General features: G+C 41.7%; 1 protein-coding gene across 2 annotated transcripts in view; it reads left to right on the top strand.

Annotated features, from left to right (window-relative positions):
- DCX (doublecortin) overlaps positions 1-20,518 on the top strand; it is a 97,871-nt gene that overhangs the window by 13,489 nt on the left and 63,864 nt on the right. For both annotated transcript variants that reach the window (XM_045031191.1, XM_045031192.1), the window contains one exon: positions 1,868-2,208. In XM_045031191.1, the coding sequence (XP_044887126.1) occupies positions 1,868-2,208 (341 nt within the window). The remainder of the gene's footprint in view (positions 1-1,867; positions 2,209-20,518) is intronic.

Genomic DNA, 20,518 nt, shown 5'->3' with positions numbered 1-20,518 from the left:
ATTATGTATCTTTTCTATCACTTTCTTATCATGCCATCACACACTGAGCAGTAATAAGAATGTAAACACTAAACACGCATTCGTTCTAAGCCTATTAGAGGCTTCCATGTATTATAAAGCTATTAGTGTTCTTGCCATATGTTATATGAAGGAAGCTTCTCTGTGCCTGTGTCAGGAATGTAATGTAGGCGGAGAAGGACAAATGTAAGGACACTGTGGGCCTGATTCTTTGCTGTCTTCCACCTTGTGTAATCATGGCTGCTGCATTCAGTTTGCAGAGGTGAGGTGTAAAACGCTACCCCTGGTGGAAGTGAATGGAGAATTTTGATTTGGTACCACTTTGCACAGGTGTAAATGTTGACACAAAGTTTCAAGCAATGGAGAATCAGGCCCAGTGTCTTTTCACAAAGGAAAGGTATCACGATGAATATTTGTGTACATCCTGTTGCTGTAGCTCTTCATAGATAGTATGCAAGAAAACCCAACCAGACCACTGACAGAGAGAACGGTTCCTTAAAGGATAGTCTACCTAGTCCAAACTAAATTAAAGTCAAAATGTTCTGATAGGTTTGAAATAGAAACATAGCAAAATTTCACCCAAATCCTGCAAGATTATCCTAACAAAACCCCACAGATCCATAAGTTCCTCTGGACTTGTGGACAATTCATTGAATTTCTATGAAATTCATATTAAACAGAGAAAGACTTGTTACATTATCTTATCCCTTACTTTACCCACCGCAGAATTGTTTCCTGCAGTGGATTCTCAAGTGCTTTCTACAGCCTCATCTGATATGACTCAGGCAACTGAGCTTCTGCCACTCCCACGGGGGACTGTTTTACAGTCTGTGCCCCAGTAATAAATCCCACAAATCCCTAGAATCCTGCAGATTTCCACCAAAATAAAATGTTACAAATCCCGCAGTGCTCAGATACCTTGGAGATGAGCATGATGTAAAACCCTGGATAGGTAGGATTCCATATATTTGATTGCAAATGAAAAGTTTGAACCAAATTTTGAAATGCTGATTTTTTTTGTTCAACATTATGTGGATTAAACTCAAATGTGACCTTCTAACATTTCATCTATGGCCGCTAAGCATGAGCTTGGATTTGTGTTGTACAGAAAATGTGTAATATTTAAGTGAGCTATAGCAATAGGTGTAGCATTTAAAAACAATTATGTCCAGGTCTTATTTCTTCTGTTGAATCAATGAAAGTACAATAAAGCCCATGTACAATGCCTGCTAGTTTCATCAGCATAATGATCCTTGAATTTGCTTCCACTAGAGATTCTTCAGAACCAGATTGTCACCATTTTTCAGACATGATGCAAGACGCACCTTTCTGATCAATGTTGGTATCTCTTGGCAATCGGGGCCAGATTCACACAGGTATTTAAGTGCCTACGGATGCAGATAGGCACCTGATGGGATTCACAGAAGTGACTTCTCGAGGTTTTCAATGGCAGACAGGTGCCCGAATCCCTTGAGCACCTAGGGGGATTCATAAAAGTGTCTATAAGCATCTTTTAGTGCCTAAATACTTTTGTGAATTTAGCCCTTGGTTACTGGGTTGTAATCCATTAGTTTCTGTTTATTTTAAGGGGTGGTTTATTGACCAGTGTATGTGTTTTGGGGAAATACTACTTGCTTTTTCCTTGATACTATAGTAACAGGCACCTAAGAAATATAGGTAATAATCAAAACTGGTTGAACAATTTTTATGAAAATGACATTTCAATGAAAAATGGAACCAAAATTTCATAAACTTGAATTGTGCAATGTTCTCCCCATTTTCCAACCAGTGCTAATAACAACGTGTTGGTTCCCTATATAATTGCCTCTGTATTTATTATTTTCAAAAGGGGAAAGCTATGTCTGTTCATCTGACAACTTCTTCAAGAAGGTGGAGTATACCAAGAATGTCAATCCCAACTGGTCTGTCAATGTGAAGACATCGGCCAACCTGAAAGCACCTCAGTCTCTGGCCAGCAGCAACAGTGCCCAGGCAAGGGAGAACAAGGATTTTGTGCGTCCCAAGCTGGTGACCATCATCCGCAGTGGGGTGAAGCCCCGAAAGGCTGTTCGCGTGCTCCTGAACAAGAAGACTGCACATTCGTTTGAGCAAGTTCTCACTGATATCACTGAAGCTATAAAACTGGAGACGGGTGTGGTCAAAAAGCTGTATACCCTGGACGGGAAACAGGTAAGGGATTTGCACATTTCTTTTTCTTTTCCCTCTCCTCTCCTCTATTTCACTCATATATTATAGCAATGCTGAATAAGTGAACAATTACTGAAGCCTAAAATTAACCTGAGACAGTCATCACCATCTGTTCTTCTGGAAGTCAGACTTCTCATGCCAGTGGTTATGTTACTAAATTGTCACTGGTATTAATATCAGGCAAAGAATGCAGTCAACCGTCTGAATGAAACAGATGTACTACCCCACTGTCTGAGCACCAGAGAGCTGCGTATATGCTCCAAAAGTTTTCCAAAATATATAAATAATGTGAGCAGTTTGTATGGTAGGTTTGTTTATTTGTTAGGTAACCATAGCAGCAGCTCTCAAGGACTCCCTACAAGTATTAGAACAAATGTGGTGTTTTCCTATTTTGTTCTCAGATGAGCACTAGTCAGCGTAAATTAATTGGTGAGTTACACACTCATCTGGCTAACTCTGTACCAGTAGGAAAATGTATGGGAATGTGATACCTTCATGGGTAAAAGTATAAATAGTTAATATACAGTAGGGGCTCTGGGTCAGAATTTTGTGGGTCATTGAAAGCAGAACATTTTGACTTAGCGCCATATGTTCTTATTACACAAGTACATTTTTTAAGTACCCCTCATTTGCTGTGTTGTGGCTAACAGACCATTGAATAAGGTATTTCTGCTGCTGCTGCTGCTATGGAATCCCCTAAAGGAATGTGTGCTATAGAGCTTGGGGTGTTGGGACAGATAGATACTTCATCTAGGAAAGCTCTTTGGTTAAAGTCACAGATGCCAGTGGCTCTTGGAATTGTGGTAACCTTTTTATTTTTAAATCTGTCTCTATTTTCTCACTTTTCTGAGTGGGGAAGTACAGCCTCCACTGATACTGTATTGGACACTCTTTTTATTGTGGGGATTGATATTGGAGATTTAAAATGACTAAGTCCATTACCCATCTTCTGCAGAAGGTGTTGGTTTACATATTGGTTCTTGAAACATAAGCAAGAAGGTAGATAATCTACTTGAGCAATGTATACATTTTAATGAACAAAAAGGTCAGCTTTTCAGGCAAAGAATGTTGTGTTTGTCCGTAATGTATGTTAGCCCATATCTGTTCCTTGGGTTTAGAATGTAGAGTATCATACTGAATATCAGCCCAGATTAACTGCTTTGTCTCAATTTTGGTGTGTAATTCATTATTTATTATTGCTTCAAAATGAGAACTTTTCGTTGGTCAGTCAAAACTTTTCTTTAGATTTGGGTCAGCCAAGCATTTGCCACTCATGAGGCATGACGGTTTATACTTTGGTAATGCGCCCTCCGATCACCATGCCCATAGACCCAACAGTGTATTGTCAAATAAACTGGGATAGCTAGTGGTCTAGATGAAAGCGTAGAAGTGAGGGAAGGGGAGAGATGGGAGGAGTGGAGGAAGGAGGAGGAGTGCCATCTGATCCATTAACCACAAGCCAGAATGGTACCTTTTTTTTTTTTTTTTGCATGTAAAACACATCAGTGTTGTGCATCTTTTCCTCATAGTCACATGATAAATGAAGGGGTTTGAAATCTATGGGACCTGCAAACTCTTACTCATGGAGTATTCCTTACTCACACGAGTAGAGCCATAGAGTTCAATACAGTCAGGCCTCTGGGTCAGAGTTTTAGGCTGGACACTGTCACTTGCCGCAGTTGTCCTAAGTAATGTGCTCACTCCCACCAGAAGCTTTGAAAGTGCTTCTGGCTGTTGTGTTAGCCAAGTCCTGCTGCTCGTTGGAGCCCCCTACAGGAATTTATGCTGTATAGTCTGCAGCGCTGAAGTCCCTGCTGTACATTGAACTATTGATGTGAGTAAGGGTTTGTAGGATTAGGCCTGATGTCATTTATCTTTCCCTAGCACATGCCAATGTCCTTGGCTGTCAAAATATACACATGAATTCAGTAAAAAGTGGCTTTAAATTCTTAGTGTCAGAATCTGATAACTTTTCTCACAGTGAATGGTACCCTTATCCACCATTGACTTCAATTGGACTGTTGGTAGAGTAAAGTTCTACTCAGTGTGACTAAAAGTATCACAATCTGGCCCTGAAAATTTACTCAGTCGTTGCCCTGGAAAGCTCTCAATGACTTCAGTGAGAGTTTGACTGACTGACTTAAGGATTTCTCTATATGTACTCTTCACCATTCCCCCGGAACACATATTTTACTAGCTGCCTGAGAAAAGATGAATCTCTCTCTCACATATCAGTTCCACTGTATATGAAGGGACATGTGGTGAAGTATTTTTGAAGAAATAAACAGAAAAATGAGATCATTTGCAATCTGACAATGATAATGTAATATCTAATAGTTGGTTGTTACATCATTTATCAATAGAGCTCTACACCAGGGACAAATGTGGCCCAGTATGTTTTGGTTTCATTTAAAGATTTCTTCAGTGTTTGTGTTTGTCTGTTAAACTGTATTTGGAGTTTCCCAGCTAAATTTGTTCCCAATGTTGCTAAAAAGAAACAAAATTTTCTGCTGTGGGTGCCATTGTTGGCTGGTATGATCCACTCTCTCATCATAGTCCACCATCAGTTCTGACCTTCCCACAAGCTATCAGAAAGAAGTCTTTGAAGGCATAATTCTGACAAACCGTGGTTTATTTTCTGAAAAAAGGGATTCATGCCAAAACCCAAGCTGCTCAAAGCTGAAATGTTGACAAGATTCTTGACAGTCTCACTATTTAAGTGCCATCACAGCAGTGTTACTTCCACTGTCGCGAAATAATATAATTTACAAAGGCAAAGTACAAAGGGAAATCATCTTTATTGAGTCCATATGCTTCAGTTAATGAGGTGAAATGATTATTTATTTTGTGTATAGGCATTTCTGTGACACTCATCTGCAGTCATCAGAGTGCTTTAGAAATGTAGGCATTAGTGGTGAAGGTACAGTGGCATACAAATAATTCCATTTCTACACACTGCAAAGCTACTACAGATGGGATGATAAACTGTAAATTTGGAGCAGGATGCTGTGTATATGAATAAACATAATATGCATAGAGTTTAAGCCCAGAATGGACCACTAGGTAATCTAGTCTGACCTCACCAGCCAGCACCTGCACACCAAGTCCAACAAGGGAAATGAGACCTACAGGAGACTAGGCTACTATGTAACATAGGCAGAGAGTAGGAGGGGCGGAGGAGCACCAGTGCTCGAGAATATCAATGGAACTAATTTTTTTTCTTTTGTTAAAAAATAGAATAGAGTTGTGTTGTTGCTCTGCGTAAATTGCATTTTCTATGGAGGAATATTTCAGTTTTTCTTGAAACTTAAATAAACACCTTATGTTTGTTAAGAAGCTTATTTATTTTTAACTCAGTCTTGCACGCATTTCTAATGCTCCATTTAACTGTATTCATGCAGTGTCTCTGCTGGGAGCACATTTTCACCTCTTGACAGAAACCCCGTAACTCGAAAAGAAAGGAACTTCAAAGAACCTACTGTACATGAGCCAACACAGTGAGAATCAAAGCAGTAGGCATTTACCTTCTACACTCTCACAGCCATGTAATAAATGATAAAGGACAAAGAAGATAGTGTGTTAGACCACTCTTAAAGATAATGGGCTGAATTCAGCTCTGTTACTTGGGTGCAGCAACTCCTACTTCCTCTGTAACTGAGAGTGGAACTTGGTCTAATCCAAAGAGTATATTGCAAATTGGTTGCCCTGGCAAATTATTATTCTTATTATTTTTATTACAGTAGCATCCACAGGCCCTTATCAGGACTGAGTCCCAATAGGGGCCAGGCACTATTTGAATACACTGGAAGAGACAGTTCCTGCCATGAGTAGTTCATAATCTAATTTAGAAGAAAACAAAATAGGAACTGTAGTGAGGTTGTAATTTTAAACATCCTGATGATCAGAATATTTGAATGCAGTACAATATGAACCAGATTTTGCAACTCTCACCCACACTGATTGTCCCATTGGTGCCTACACCTTTTTTCTCTGACTGCCACGCCTAATTTCTTACGTACCTAAAATTTTAGCTATTGCTGGAGCAGAGGTTATTCTCTTCTCCAGTTGTTGGTCTAACAATGATAGCCTATGGCCTCCACCCTCTACTTCCCACTAGACTAGACGTGGGATGCAGATTATGGTTGTAAACCAATATATATTTTCTGAATCCTGTATTCTCTTCATACATAAAAATGAACACCTTCTGTACATGCTAAGCCTCTCCATGGCATGTTCACTTCTGTATTCTAGTCCAGTTTTCTGTAGCTATGCTCTAGAAGATCCAGATCCACAAAGGGAATGAGGTGTTGCAACTAACTTTTAGGTGCCTAGAAAATCATTGGCCCCACAATGCAATCCACAAAGCCAGAGTTAGGCTCAACAGGAGATACCGAGGGAGTCCCATTGTAGAATATCTCACATTTCAGTGGTTAAGAACTCTCTCCTGAGAGGTGGGAGAGTACTCGTCAAATCCTTTCTCCCTTTCAGGTAGAGGGGGGAATTGAACCTGGGTCTCCTACATCCCAGGTGAGTGCTCTAACCATTGGTCTAAAAATTATAATGCGGGCACTCTCCTCAGATTTTGAATGAGACCTGATCTAGTAGGTGGCCTCTGGCCATGCCTACTGAATCAGGGCCCGAGAGTGAGGTAGGTGGAGGAGTGCCTATCTTCCCCCAGTCTGTGGATTGCTCTGGGTCTTAGGTGAAGATAGGTGTCCAGACCTTTTGTGTGCATGTCCTGAGGCAGAAACATAGACTTGTAGGGAACGTTTACCCTGAACTCTTAGGCTCTGAGTGAGTTTAGGTACCTATAGCGTCAGGTGGTAACCGAGTGACAAGGTTTCGGTGCCTAAGTACCTTTGTGGATCTGGGCCTAATTGTCTATCACTATTAACTGTTTACTATCTGTTAACAGAACAGCAAAGACTTCCGCTGATGGTTAACTAAATGATCTCCTGTTGAGAACTTGGTGGTGTTGAGGTCCCAGTCAAGATGGTGATCCAGTTGTGCTAGGCACTGTACAAACACAACATAAAAGACAGTTCCTGCCTCAAAGAGCAGAAATAAATGCTATAATGCTGCTATGAGAGACAGTTTAATAGATGGTGTTTGGTAGCTGGATTTTCTTCCCATATCTCCTGGATTCTTCTCTAATAATAGAGTCATGACAGGATAATTGAATACTTTCCTAGCCATATAAAATACAGTGGTCTATTCTCTGTACTTGATCATTTCAATTATATAGGGCAAAGAGGTATCTATGCACTATTCAATGACTTTTATCTACAGGAGATAACTCCCTAAGTGCTTCTGTCCCTTCCAAGTGTTAGCTGTCTCATCGAATGAAGTTATATACATATTCATATGTCAGGACATTTGTGGTCTTACTCACTTGAGAATTTTCAGCCTTGATAAAATCTTCCCCTCTAGCAATCTTTGCCTTGGCAAGAATTTAATTTGGCAGGTGATGGTGAACTTCATCTTTTTGTTTGCAAAGCAGCTGCAAATATGTACAAGGCTGCCCCACCTCTGGTGCCTGAAGAGGAGTCACCTTGCTTTAGATGACTTGCGCTGAATGACGACACTGGCTATTTAGAGGAAGAAACAATTTTGTCAGAGATGAGCAAGTTCATGAGAGATAATTTGTCAGGATTCCCAGATCACAGCCAAATATGCAGCTGAGAATCCAAACTAAACCAGTGTTGTTGCAATACTGGTGAGGAGCACAGTTACAGCTGATCAGGCTGTGATAGTGAAAACAACAGATTGGCTCAATTTGGCCTTCACCACACTGACTTTAATTTGGCATGTGGCAATGGAAATCCGTCACAACAGTTTGGCCACCCAGCTGACATTACAGGTAACGGGCCAAGTTCTACTCTCTCATGCCAGCATAATAAGCTTCAGTAACAGGCCTGTACTGGTGTGACAGGGAGCAGACTTTGGATAGATATACACAAACCCATCCATTGGTCTACACTGAGCTCTTAAGAGGAAGGTGGAATAGTCCCATAATGTACCTAGCAATGTCTGCATTGCTATGAGATGGGAAGAGGGGAAATCATTCCCTCTAGCATCCTGTAGGTAGTTAGCTTATGCCCAGAGGCATGAGGTTCACTTGTTTTGTAGCATTGCATTCGCTTGCTATCACAGTGGTTGGCCCTTCAGGGGGAGATGGGTCCAGCCCCACCAGGAACACAAATAGTTTACCTCCCCAGGTGGGAAGAATGAGCAAAGTCACATGACTTGCAGGTCACATGACTATATCAGGCCTTTTTGGAGGGTGGAGATAAGGCAGAAGCCTGTGGAGAGCCAGAGGCAACACTGTAGGTAGGCTGCCCTGGGAATAGCTGCTTGACAGAGACCAAGAGGGCTGCATAAGTTGCTCTACACAGAAATATGTTCCAGGTAGAAGGCCTGGGGGTGAAACCATGTAGGAACCAGCAGCCAATTAGGAATTGTGGAGAGCAAGGCTGCTAGAGGAAAGCCTCAATAGGGACAGTACTAAGAGCCCTGTACCAAGATATTGTGAGGCAGTTAGGAATGCTTGGCGGGAGTTCCTGTGTTTCCTTGGGCACTTTATGTATTACTGTAAACCCAGATCCCCAAGAAGGAATGTTACTTCACACATGAAAGCTAATGTTGAAGTGATTGGGGTGCTCAACAGGGGAAAACAGAGGCAGCAACTAGCCCAAAACCAGAGCGGGTGAGTGGTGCTACTACACTTGTTGCTGCAAATGTCGACATTTAAGAATCTGAGTCTAATCTAAAACATCTGTAGGCCTTTTAAGATTTCACAGGTTAATAATACTTTGGATAGAGAAGAGTCTTGTTTGCTTCATTTGGAGTTTTCTTGCATTCAGTTTCTTTGAGTTTCGCTTGATGCCACTGAGCCAGCAGGAGTATCTGTTCCCTTTTTTTCTCTCTCTCTCCTCTTCATTTAATTCCTTCTCTGGTTTAAGTCTGAAAATTTGGTGGACCTGCCATGAGTATTTCATTCTGATGGAAAGAGGACAGAGTTTGGTTCCCGAGAACTAGAACAAACATAGCTCGCACAAGTTAGTTTTTGTCCGGTATCCCCTTGCCTATGGTAATCACTGTGTGATAGGTTAGAATGGCTGCTTTTCTTGTCCGATTCTCTTTTCTTTTCCAGAATACTGTGGTTAAGGGCATTATTGTGGGATTGTTAGTAGATATAGAGAAATATAGGGCCTCAATCTGATTATACTTGCTTTAGTTCTAGATGGGCAAAACTCCATTGACTTCAGTGGAGTGCCTCATGATGTACACCAGCGTATGGAAATCAGGATGAGACACTTCCTTTCTAACACTCGCCAAAGTTTCAATTTTACATGGCAAAATAATAATGGCCAAGCATCTAATTGGAAATAGCAGTTTTGCTGCATGGGATATAGAACTTCTGAAGCCACGTCATCATCACTGGCATAGACGTCATCCTAGATTCAAGTGCTGGGATATTTAGGGAGCTCTTAGTCTAAGTTGGAAGTTTCGGTGTTGGATGATTCATATGGCGACCAGACACTAAAATAGACTTAACCAAGTCTTAAGTATCTACGTAAGATTTTAAGTGGATAAGCTACAGTGGATAAGCTAGCTTCCTGTAAATGTACTCCTAAATGTATGTGGTGAAATATTCATAGACCTATTATCTAGAACTCTCATTGTGCCACTGCATCAGTCTGTGACCAATGTACCTATTTATTTTTATTTACATAGATTAGAGGATCATAGACATTGGGGAGGAAAAGACCTATTAGAACATGGATTTCTTCCCCCAAGTGAGGCTGTATCAGATATTATTTCTGGAAGAAATGCTTAGCTCAAGGCACACTTATCACTGATTTACAAATATACATTAAAATCCTCTAGGACCAATGTTCATGTGAAAACCCTTCCACTGCCAAAACTGCAAGTTCATTGCTTGCTCCCACTGAACCCAAAAGGTAAAAGTATATGAAACCTCTGTCACATTTACTCTGGCAAGTCAATTGAAGTGAAACAACTCCTTTCTTGTAGGGTTTATTTAGTTTACAGAAATAAAGGTATTCAGGTCAAAGTTACAGTTCTGGACATTTGCCCACTTAAAACCTAAATAAACAAGTCCCCATCTTTCCAGTTTCAATTACTTGCCAACCACAGTGCTTCCAGCACTTCTGTGGAAATCCCTTCATCTGAGATTCCCATGGATGGCAGTGGGCTTTGGATCGGGCCCATGTGAGGGATAACTAATGTATAACTAGTATCCTCCTCCCCTCTCCTCCTCAGACTTGCTGTCCTGTAACAAGTTGCTTGTTTTTTGATGGAGCAGGGTTTTGAGGTGTTGGGATTTGAATTAATAATATCCTTGCTCCTCTTGAGAGAGATCTTCTTGAGTGAACTGACCCTTGTGTACTGGTTTCTCCTAGTTCTGGATGGTCTCTGTTTTCCTTTATCATCCTTTTTCATGGTTCATGGAATTTAAAGGAGTCTTTTAAAAAGGGACATTGGTGCTTGTGAAAGGGTGCTGTACTGACAGCCTTGACGTCTTAATTCCTTTGTTCAAACAACAGGAATGGCCTGGATAGCAGCAGCCATGCAAGTCTTCTCCTCCCTACTCCCCACCAACTGTGCGCACACACACACACACACACACACACACACACACGCCTTACAAGGGCTGAGAGGATATTTCACTCTTCATGGCCATCTTTGGCCTGCCAATCTGCAATGTCAATAAGGCCACAGTGTTATTAGAGTCTGATATAGGTATGAGTGTAGATTCTTGTGTGGTTTCTGCGCAGCTCCCAAAATTATAAAGTGAACACAAGAAGATATAGGGTGAAATCCTAGCCCCATTGAAGTCCAACAGGAATTTTGCCATTGACTCAACAGATAGAGGATTTAACCAACAGTTCTCTCATCCTTTCCTTTCAGTCAGCAAGGGTGTGGCTTTTTTCTGACTGGTTATTGCCACAAGGCTGGTAAAAGATGTTAGAAGGTGTATTTTGTTCTCAAGGTGGAAATCTCAGAATCCTCATCTCTTCCACCAGTGAACTCCAGATTCTCAATACCAGATGCTGAGAAAACTCTTGTCTCCTGCACACACAAGTTTCACATCTGAGGTGGATACTTGCCTAGCAGGATCTGGATAGAGACCTGCTTCTTATTTCACAGGCTTCAGGTCCCTCTAAGGCCATCAGATGATAGAGACCAACAGCCTATTACCTGCTTGGATCAAGTCTGACCTAGAAGTGAAAGGATTATCATTACCAACGTCTAAGCTGCCCATCCCTTACAGGTATTTTAAAAAAATAAATGGTGACCAGCATCTTTATTTTGGAGATTGTCTTTTCCGGTGACATCTTTTCCTTTCATCTGAAGGAAGGGAGAGAATTGTCTGGATATCAGGAGGGAAGGGAATTATTCATTGTGGTGCCAGAGGGTTTAATGAGGAATAAATAAGCTGAAAACAAGCAAAGGAAATTGTATACCGAATATCAGGAGACAAGACAGGTTACTGGCCAAGAAAGACGTTTACGACTTTTCCATTTCTGATTGGTATTATGAGGCGATACAAAAGAGTTTGGTTCCCCTTCTGTGCTTGAGCATAAAATGGTATTGATGGGAGTTCCCTTTGTATATTGACAGGATAATAGATCAGAAAGTCTTTCTTGTGCTTGCATTTGAATATATTTCTAATGTTTCTGACACTTCTGGAACCTGATGTGGGTACTTGGTCAATGTCTCTTGTTTCCTGTCTCATTCTACGTCTCCTCTTTCTTTCCTGATCTCTGCTGCTTAATTCCCTTCTCTATTCCTGGTCTTGCAGTCAAAAGTTTTACGTTATTCATGCTGTAATGACTTTATAATATTATTTTCTTCCATTTTTATCATATTTCATACTCTGTGCTCTGCTGTTGGAATTCCTTGAAGGGATTAGTGTACTGGAACTTAAGGACAGACTTGTAAGAAGTTCCACAACATAGTCTTGTTAGATGACAGAGCATCCTTTCCTTACTTTTTTGCAGCTGACTCCTTTCATGGAATTTGGTCAGTGTACTAGTTGATTCTGCATTGATTCTTTTCTCTATGAAATGAGCACCCTGATGTAGCCATATGTCTTTGATCGTTTCCAGGGTTAACCGATTCTGTCTTTCAATCTAGGGTCCATTGGGGTGGTAAGATTTATTGGCATAGAAATGAGTGCAATGAAAACACGTCTAAAGGAACATTGGAGAGAGAGGTTCAATCAGATCTGTCTAGATCTTCAATATTATCAGAGCTGCTGTGGCTTGAGCTCAAGAGTTCCTGTCAGTCAAGCAGCTTGCATCATATTGATTGACATGGAGAACTGGAGTTCTAGGGCTGATCCTGGAGATTTAATGAACAGGCAAACTGAAGTAGGGATAACGACCAGAGCGTGAATTACTCAAGGAAAAGAGAGACACCCTATCCTCCATGAGCCTGCAACCAAATCTGTCTTGAACTGCTGGGCATATGGGCCTTATGTAACATCATGCCTGATGCTAAGGGTCCTAAGATCATGTCAGTTTTCCTATTTAAAACCCTCTAAAACAGAGGGGGTGATATCAATGTCCTTATCTGTTCATTCTGGAAACATATTTGTTCCTTACTGAGATAGATGCAAATCTTAATGCCACTGAATTGTAACTATCTTAGTCATTTTTAAAAAAATATAAAATTGCAAAAAAACCACCTTGAAATATACATCCATTTTTTCTAACTTAGAAAATACTTCTATTTATGGACATCTTGGAAGCAGCTGGTCTAAATTGTGACCTTATTGCTATTGATTTATTTGAAAGGGGAAATTAATTTAAAGTGAACACAAATTGGATTTTGAAAAACAGGTGAATGTGCACACACGGTTATCAAAACCTTCCGAAGCATAATTTTAGCAGTGTGATTGAGTGCTTGTTTGCAGCAGCTGGATTGGCATGAGAGGTCAGAGCCTTTCCAAACCTCCAGGTCTGTGATCCATTGTCTGAAGGACAATGAATACAATAAACTGTACTAGGTCCACAGAAATAATTATGCAGCCAGTCTGCCTGCAGGGCACCAGGGGAGAGCAGGATTTGAGTATCCTTCATTGCTCTCCCCTGCCCTCACCATCTGCTGTGTGCTGCTTATATGACATTCAATCTGTAGGCTGGGGACTGCAGCTCAGCTTCCACTTTTGCCTATCTGCAGACGTGATTAGCTTTAAAGTCCAGGGTTTCATATGAGTTGCCTAGCCTGGCTGACCATTTCTGGTGGGAGAGTTGATGGTGGCAAGGGATGTTCTCCTTATTAGGACTGGGTGTGTAGGAAGGAGCAACTGGTTAGGAAGATATTATGATCTTTTTCTTTCCTTTTTTTTTTTTGGTGAATGAGAGTAAATGATCAATGTTGGCCTAATTATGCTCTCCATTTATTTTAAGGGAGATTTACCACTGGCTTTGGTACAGGGCTGCTAAACTAATGCTGCAAAACTAATGTTTTGGAAAATCCTACCCTTAATTTTACCTACCCATTCTTCTTGAAAGGAACATACATCACCACTGTTAATGTGTGTCTTCTCTTAACCAGGGTGTGAGTCTCAGCTACCTCTTTGCATTATCTGAGTTTTATTCATTTTTCACAGCTACAGCATCACATACATGAAGCCTGGAGATAAAATTACATCCTTTTCCTTCTTCCACAACATCCAGTATTTCTAGGAGACCATGAGGCACATTAATAACTGAGATAGCAACTAATCTGGGGTGTGGTTTTTCAACTCTTCAAGAATCTTAAATGTGGGAGATAAAATAGTGCAGGGACAAATATATATTCCAAACTAGGAAATCTGAAGGCTTGCTTGAAATCTTCAGCCTGAGCAGCCTGCTTTCATATAGCTGAGCTCTCCAAAAGGCAATAAGATGTCTGAAATAACTAAACTTCTCTCCACTGAATTTACACATATCAGGAACCTTATCAACTGCTGGCAGACTGCAGGATTACATGTAAATTAAGTGTATCAAAGACTTGAATTTGATAGCCAAAATTAGGAACCAAGAATATTATTCTTGCATACTTGAAAGCCCTTCATAGAGGATTAGAAACAAGAGCCTACATCTTTTAATACTGGCTGCAAGTGGAAACATCTCTTCTGCTGCTACTGAATTTTAATACTATGTATTACTTTCAGAATGAATAGCACTGTGGATTTTCTACTTTTTTGACAACTGCAGTGATTGGGGTTTACAATTGACATGTATATTTCAGGATCAATATGCAAACCATAGGGATGACTGATTATGCCTGAATTTGTGTAACTACCTCAGTGAAGATTTAGGAAAATGTTATTTTTAACTCGGAAGTGATTGAAATCTTCTAAAGCTTGGCACATTTTGCTATTTAAAATGGAAAACCAGTTTTTTTAAAAGCCATTTCCTCCTTTCCTTGAATTTTTATCCACCTGTTGTTACTTATACGCATCACATTGGATATGACTTGGTAGCTAATCATATATAACCACCTACACATGGCACCACTTCTCCAGAATTCTTTTCTTTCTGGAAAGCAGATGCTGAGAAAAATCTCAGCAGTTTCTGATGTTAAAGATCTGGGCTCCTTCCAGTTGCCATTGTCAAGTGTTTAATCCGACTCAAAAGGAGCAATGAAAACTGAGTTGCAGTAGAACAAAGTGAAATTATACTAAGGATCTGCTAATGTTAATACTGGAGATATACAGAATCTTTTATCTGAACTAAGCAATAATAGAAAACTGACCCCAGAATCTTCTTGATTTTTCAAAAACCTGAAAAGAGGAAAAGTTGCTATAGCAAAGGTTTTATATTTGATATAAGGGAGGTGGTTTATTCCAGAGATCAGAGCACCAGACAAGGACTTAAGACTCCTGGGATCAACTCCACAGTCAGCCTATGACTCAATGTGTGACCTTGAGTAAGGCAATTAAATAAAAAATTTCAAACTTAGGTGCCTAACGTTGGGCACTTAATTCTATTTCTAAGCACCCTACATAAGCTGAAATCAGCCTGCTTATTTATGTGTTTAATTTTATGCACCTACAGTGGAAAATTTGGTTTTTAGCTTCTCATTGCCTCAATTCACCCACTGGTAATGTGGATATAATGTGTATGTATAGTACTGAAATGTCAGAATGTGTGACTTCAGTATTCACGTTTGTTAGCACCATTCCTCAATGGATTTTAAAGCAGAGTATTAGGTCTAGGAAAGCTTCATAACATCCTCTATTTACCTTTCTATCTTCCCCTCCAAAAGTCACCTATGGAATAGCTGATTTGAATAACCACATGAGTGTTTTTGAGATTGACCCTCAGTGGGATCCACTGATGGTAATCTCTTCTTGTATCCTGTACGGTATTTAGGCCACAAGACAAAACTGAGATTGATTCAGTTCCCACCTTATCCTCTTCACATGTGCTTCCTTTCCATAAGTCATGCTTTCACTTTTTTTGTAGCCTGGCAGCTGCAAAGGCTGGTTGCTAGGTGACAGCCTCCACAGCACAAAGAGCTCTCAGCTGGGGAGGTCAGGTCTGTCAGTTCCAAACAGCTGTGCAGAATTATTATTTGTCTTTCTCTTGTTTCTGCTAATCACAGGGAGCCAAATCAAAGTCAACTTTTAATAGAAATGAGAACGCCAGCGGATACTATTTCTGGCTTCTTAAACAACACCTCTCTCTTCCTAAGCCTTGGAAGTGATTGTGTGGGGCAGCCGTGGCATGTTTGGCTAGCTAGAGAGCTGTAGGGATAAAATGAAAAGGGCTGATTTCTATTTCTGTTTCTTATCTGTTCTCTGGTCAGGTTTTCTAAACATTCCATCATTTTTGTTGCTCTCCTAAGGATTCTCTCCAATTTGTCCACATCTCTCTCAAAGTGTGGCACCCAAAAGTGGACACAGTACTCCAGCTGAGGCCTCACCAGGGCCAAGTGGAGTGGAACAATTACTGTCCATTTCTCACATATGACACTCCTGTTCATACACCCCAGAATATTAGCTTTTTTTACAACTGCATCTGCAATACTACTGCCCAGCCAGTTATTCCTCATTTTGTGTTTGTGCATTTGATGTTTTTCCTTCCCACGTGTAGTACTTTGCACTTGTCTTTATTGAATTTCACCTTGTTGGTTTCAGACCAATTCTCTATTTAGCAAGGTCATTTTGAATTCTAATCCTGTCCTCCAAAAGTGCTCCCCCAGCTTGGTGTCTTCAGCAAATTTTATCAGCATACTCTCCACTCCGTTTTCCAAATCATTAATGAGAATTCATACAGAATGGACTTTTTTTTTCCTTCCTACAAGAAAACCTTTATGATGTTAAGTTAGCAAAACTCCAGGGCTTTATTTCCAGGACATGTATTGGAGCTAGATTCTCCTTTCTGATTGGCAGATCATTTCTTTCTAAGCTGCCTAGGCACTTATCCCACATTCCTCACCATCAGGGCCGGCTTTAGGCCGATTCCACTGATTCCTCTGAATCGGGCCCCGCGCCTAAGAGGGCCCTGCAGCTGTCCACCCCACCTCCGGCCCCAACTCACTTCCCTCTCCTCCCCTGAACACTCCTCCCCCTTCTCCTCCCCCTCCCCTGGGGGCAGGTAAGCTGGGGCGGGGCGGGGGGGGGGCGCGAGGAGGACTCCAGGAAGGCGCGGCATGGCCCAGTCCAGCCTCGGCCGAGCGGCTCCCTCCGGCCCGGCTCCGGCCCCGGTCCCTCCGGCCTGGCCCCCTGGCCCTGGCCTGGCCCCAGCCAAACGCCCCCAGTCACCGTTGTCCCTGGGCTGCTTTTTCTAGGCTATTTTCTGTTCTCAGTACATGCACAGATTTCTTCTGTTACTCCCAAATCTAATGTTAACTTTTTTCTTTCAGTAACTACATCTTCATGCAGAGAAACTAATGGTAAGAATAATCCTATAGTTTATGATTCAGGACATACACTGATTACAGATGGGATCTGGAAGGAATTTACCGCTCTGAGCAGCATTGCACAGAGACCTATGTGTGTTATTTGTGAGAGAAGGACTTTCTTCTTCTGAAACAACAGATTTTAGTTACTTGCTGAGACAGGGTATTGGCCTGGATGGACCAATGAACTGATCCTCTGTGGCAAATCCTATGTAAATATAACAGCCTAATCTCCTTGCCCTAATTGGAATTTTACGCTTAACTTCTTTGCACAACCAGGGGGAAGGAGGGAGAAGAAACTCCTAATAAACAATTTTAGACAGTTTGACAAGTGTATCTCCTATTGAGAAAAATCCCTGTGTATAAACTCTCAGTGATTCTGTAGCTCTAGCCTCCTGGTTGTATGGAGGATTGAAAGATGTCACTCTTATTAGGGTGAGGCGATTACACACCACAATGTCAATGGATCTGCCAAACCAGATGAGACCATTAGTTCATCAAGCCCCTCTTTTTGCCTCTGGCACTGGCCATTCCCTGTTCCTTCAGTGGTAGACACCTCTTCAATAATGCAATTGAATTATGCAATGCTATATACAAGAGAGAGAAGAAATTCACTCCTGACCCCTGTAGCAACCTACATTATGCCCTGAAACTTGAAATTTGCTAACTCCTATTGTTAGCTAGGCATGTACAGCTTTTATATATGCAAAAAAGTCAATCAAACGGTGCTGCAGTCCCATTCTAAATAAAAACGGGAACTTTACATTATTCTATTAACTCAGAAGAAGATAGCAATCCTCTTTCTTGAAATGTTACACATACTGGAGTTGGTTAGCCCCTTGAACTCATCATCTTCAACTCAGTTATTCTTTAATATCCCAACTCTGAGTGGTATTTACATGTAGAATCTTCAGGGCCTCATTCAGCCTTGTATTGACTTCAATGGGTTTTGGATCAGGCCCATGCAGGGTGACCATCACACTCTGATTGCACAAAATCCGACTTTTGCTATTTGAAAAGTGTACATAGCATCTTACTCGGATGTCCCATTCTTTTCCAGTGGGATAAGGGCAGAAGGTTGAGGCCAAGAAAAGAGGCCAAGACCATAATAAATGGTTATAACTAGCTAAGACCTGAATCACTAATGATGATGAGTTATAAACCCCTGTGAATAAGCGCATGCAGTAGGATTGTGGCAGGGCTTTGCATAGTTGAAAGGTGCTGTGCCATCATATATAGAGTGTGCTCTTCAAACCTTAAGGGCCATATTTTCACAGCCCAGGCTCCTACTCGTGGGGACAATTATAGGTGCAAATCAAGCAATTTGACATATAATTACTAAGATTTGCGTGCACAATCCATTTGCAGTTGTCTTTTTCTCTTGCAGTAGGAAACTGTGCCCACAAACAAGGATGTTAGCCCTTAGCTTGGCTGCGGACTTACCCCTAAATCTGAATGCAGTGTGTGCACTGCTTTACTAGCAACTGTGGTTAGCTGGCTATTTGGAAGGAATGTTAAATGCATGCGCCTCACTATTTCCATTGCCAGAGCCTTTTGTTTCAGTTTATTTCTCACCACAGAAACTCTTTATTCCATGCCCCCATTTCTAGTTGTAGTTCCAAGCCTTCTTGGCTGCTCTTTGCTCGCCCTGTTGCTACTAGACACTTCAGCTCGGTGTTACTTCTCAGCAGCGTGCGAACGAGGCTCTTTAACAAAGTTAGACTTCTATTTTTTTTCTCCAGAGTTCATTCTACATGTGCCATCCTTTGAATATTTGGATCCAAAATCCTAGTGCATTGAGTCAAATCCTCCTATTATACAAAAGAATTTGCATAAACAGAGCCTTGATTTCAATCCCACTCCAAGCCAGCTCGGTGGGGGAACTATTTAGACTCTCAAAGCATTAAACTTGTGCTGTTTAAAACCAGATTTGATCATAGACCTTGACTGGTTAAACATTTGTGGCTTTTCATTCGGAATAATCCCAGCATCCTGCTGTGGCCGGCAGAGTGAGGACTGGAAAAGCTCCCTTTTGGCAAACTGTAATTTAAGAATCAGTGGCGACTGATTTAGTGAGAGATGGAGTTTTGCAGAGGATTATTGCTTGGTTGTGGAAATGCACATTGTCCCCATGAGCTGCTTTTAATTTTATTATTCTCACGCTGTGGGGAGAGAGACAAGTTCCTTATGTCCAGCCAATCAGAAAATGGTTCTGTCCCAGAAGAGCTGTTCATGGTCCTGAATGTGGTTAATTTATTACATCAAGGAACCTCTGAGACATTTGCAGAGAGGGAAACAAACAAAAAATGACCAACTTGATTATCCGATGCCTTATTTATGCATTCCCTTGAATGGTTAGTCTAATGATTTTGATAATTGTAGCCTGTCACTTATTGAGACTAATACAATTATGATTTTATGTCCCAGTGCACTGCAGCAGCACTCATGGGAAAGGCAGTCGAAGGGCTCATGGTGAATAAGAAACTTTTTTTTTCCCATTCTGACATTTACTTTTACTAATTATCGGCTACTCACTTTAAAAAGGAAAATGTTCGATTCTAAAAATGATGAGGAAAAAAATCACATGAAACCTCAAACTGAAAGCTCCCGACCCCCAGCGCCTGCTTCACACAACACTTTCAGTGGAATGTGTCCGGAACACTGAGCGACCAGGAGCTCCAACAGCTCACTCCAAAGCTGCTTTGCAGACCGGAGTTCTGGGGTTAGGGCTGTGTGTGTGTGTGGGGGGGTCACGGGGTCACTCACCACACTGGCGCCTCCTGCAGGGCGTTTCAGGAATTAGCTCAGTCCCAGCAGGTGCGCCCTTGAAGAAGTGAGGTTTTTTTACCCACGAAAGCTTATGCCCAAATAAATCTGTTAGTCTTTAAGGTGCCACTGGACTCCTTGTTGTCCTTGGGTGGTGGTGGCTCTCTCATCCTCGCCTCCTCCTGCAGACCTGTTATGGCTCCTTTCTCCCGGCATCTGCTTCATGGCACAGCCCTACGGCTGTGTCACCATCCGGTTCCCTCCCCCCCTTCCGGGGGACTCCTCCAACAAGAGTCCACCAGCCACTTCTTGCAGCAGCTTGGAAGTCCACAGCCGGGCCGCTCCTTCAGCGGCTAGTGGTGGGGGAGGGGCCCAGGCCTGCCCACTACTCTGGTCCACATCCCAGGGACCCTGCAAACAGCAGCTTCCTGCTGCCTCTTCCTTCCAGCTCACTGTCTCTATTCCCTGGGCTACTTCTCCGCAGCCTCAGTTCCTTCTGCTGCTGCTGCTGCCTCTGGCTCCAGCTCCTTTGCCTTCTTCCCAGGGCCTCAAGCCTGGAAGTCCTGGCAGCCTCTGGCCTTTCTCTTCCCCCACCCTCGCT

The sequence above is a fragment of the Mauremys mutica genome, chromosome 9 (assembly GCF_020497125.1).
Source record: "Mauremys mutica isolate MM-2020 ecotype Southern chromosome 9, ASM2049712v1, whole genome shotgun sequence".
Taxonomy (NCBI): Eukaryota; Metazoa; Chordata; order Testudines; family Geoemydidae; genus Mauremys; species Mauremys mutica.
The sequence above is the reverse complement of the archived record's forward strand: the minus strand, read 5'-3'. Positions and strand labels throughout refer to the sequence as shown.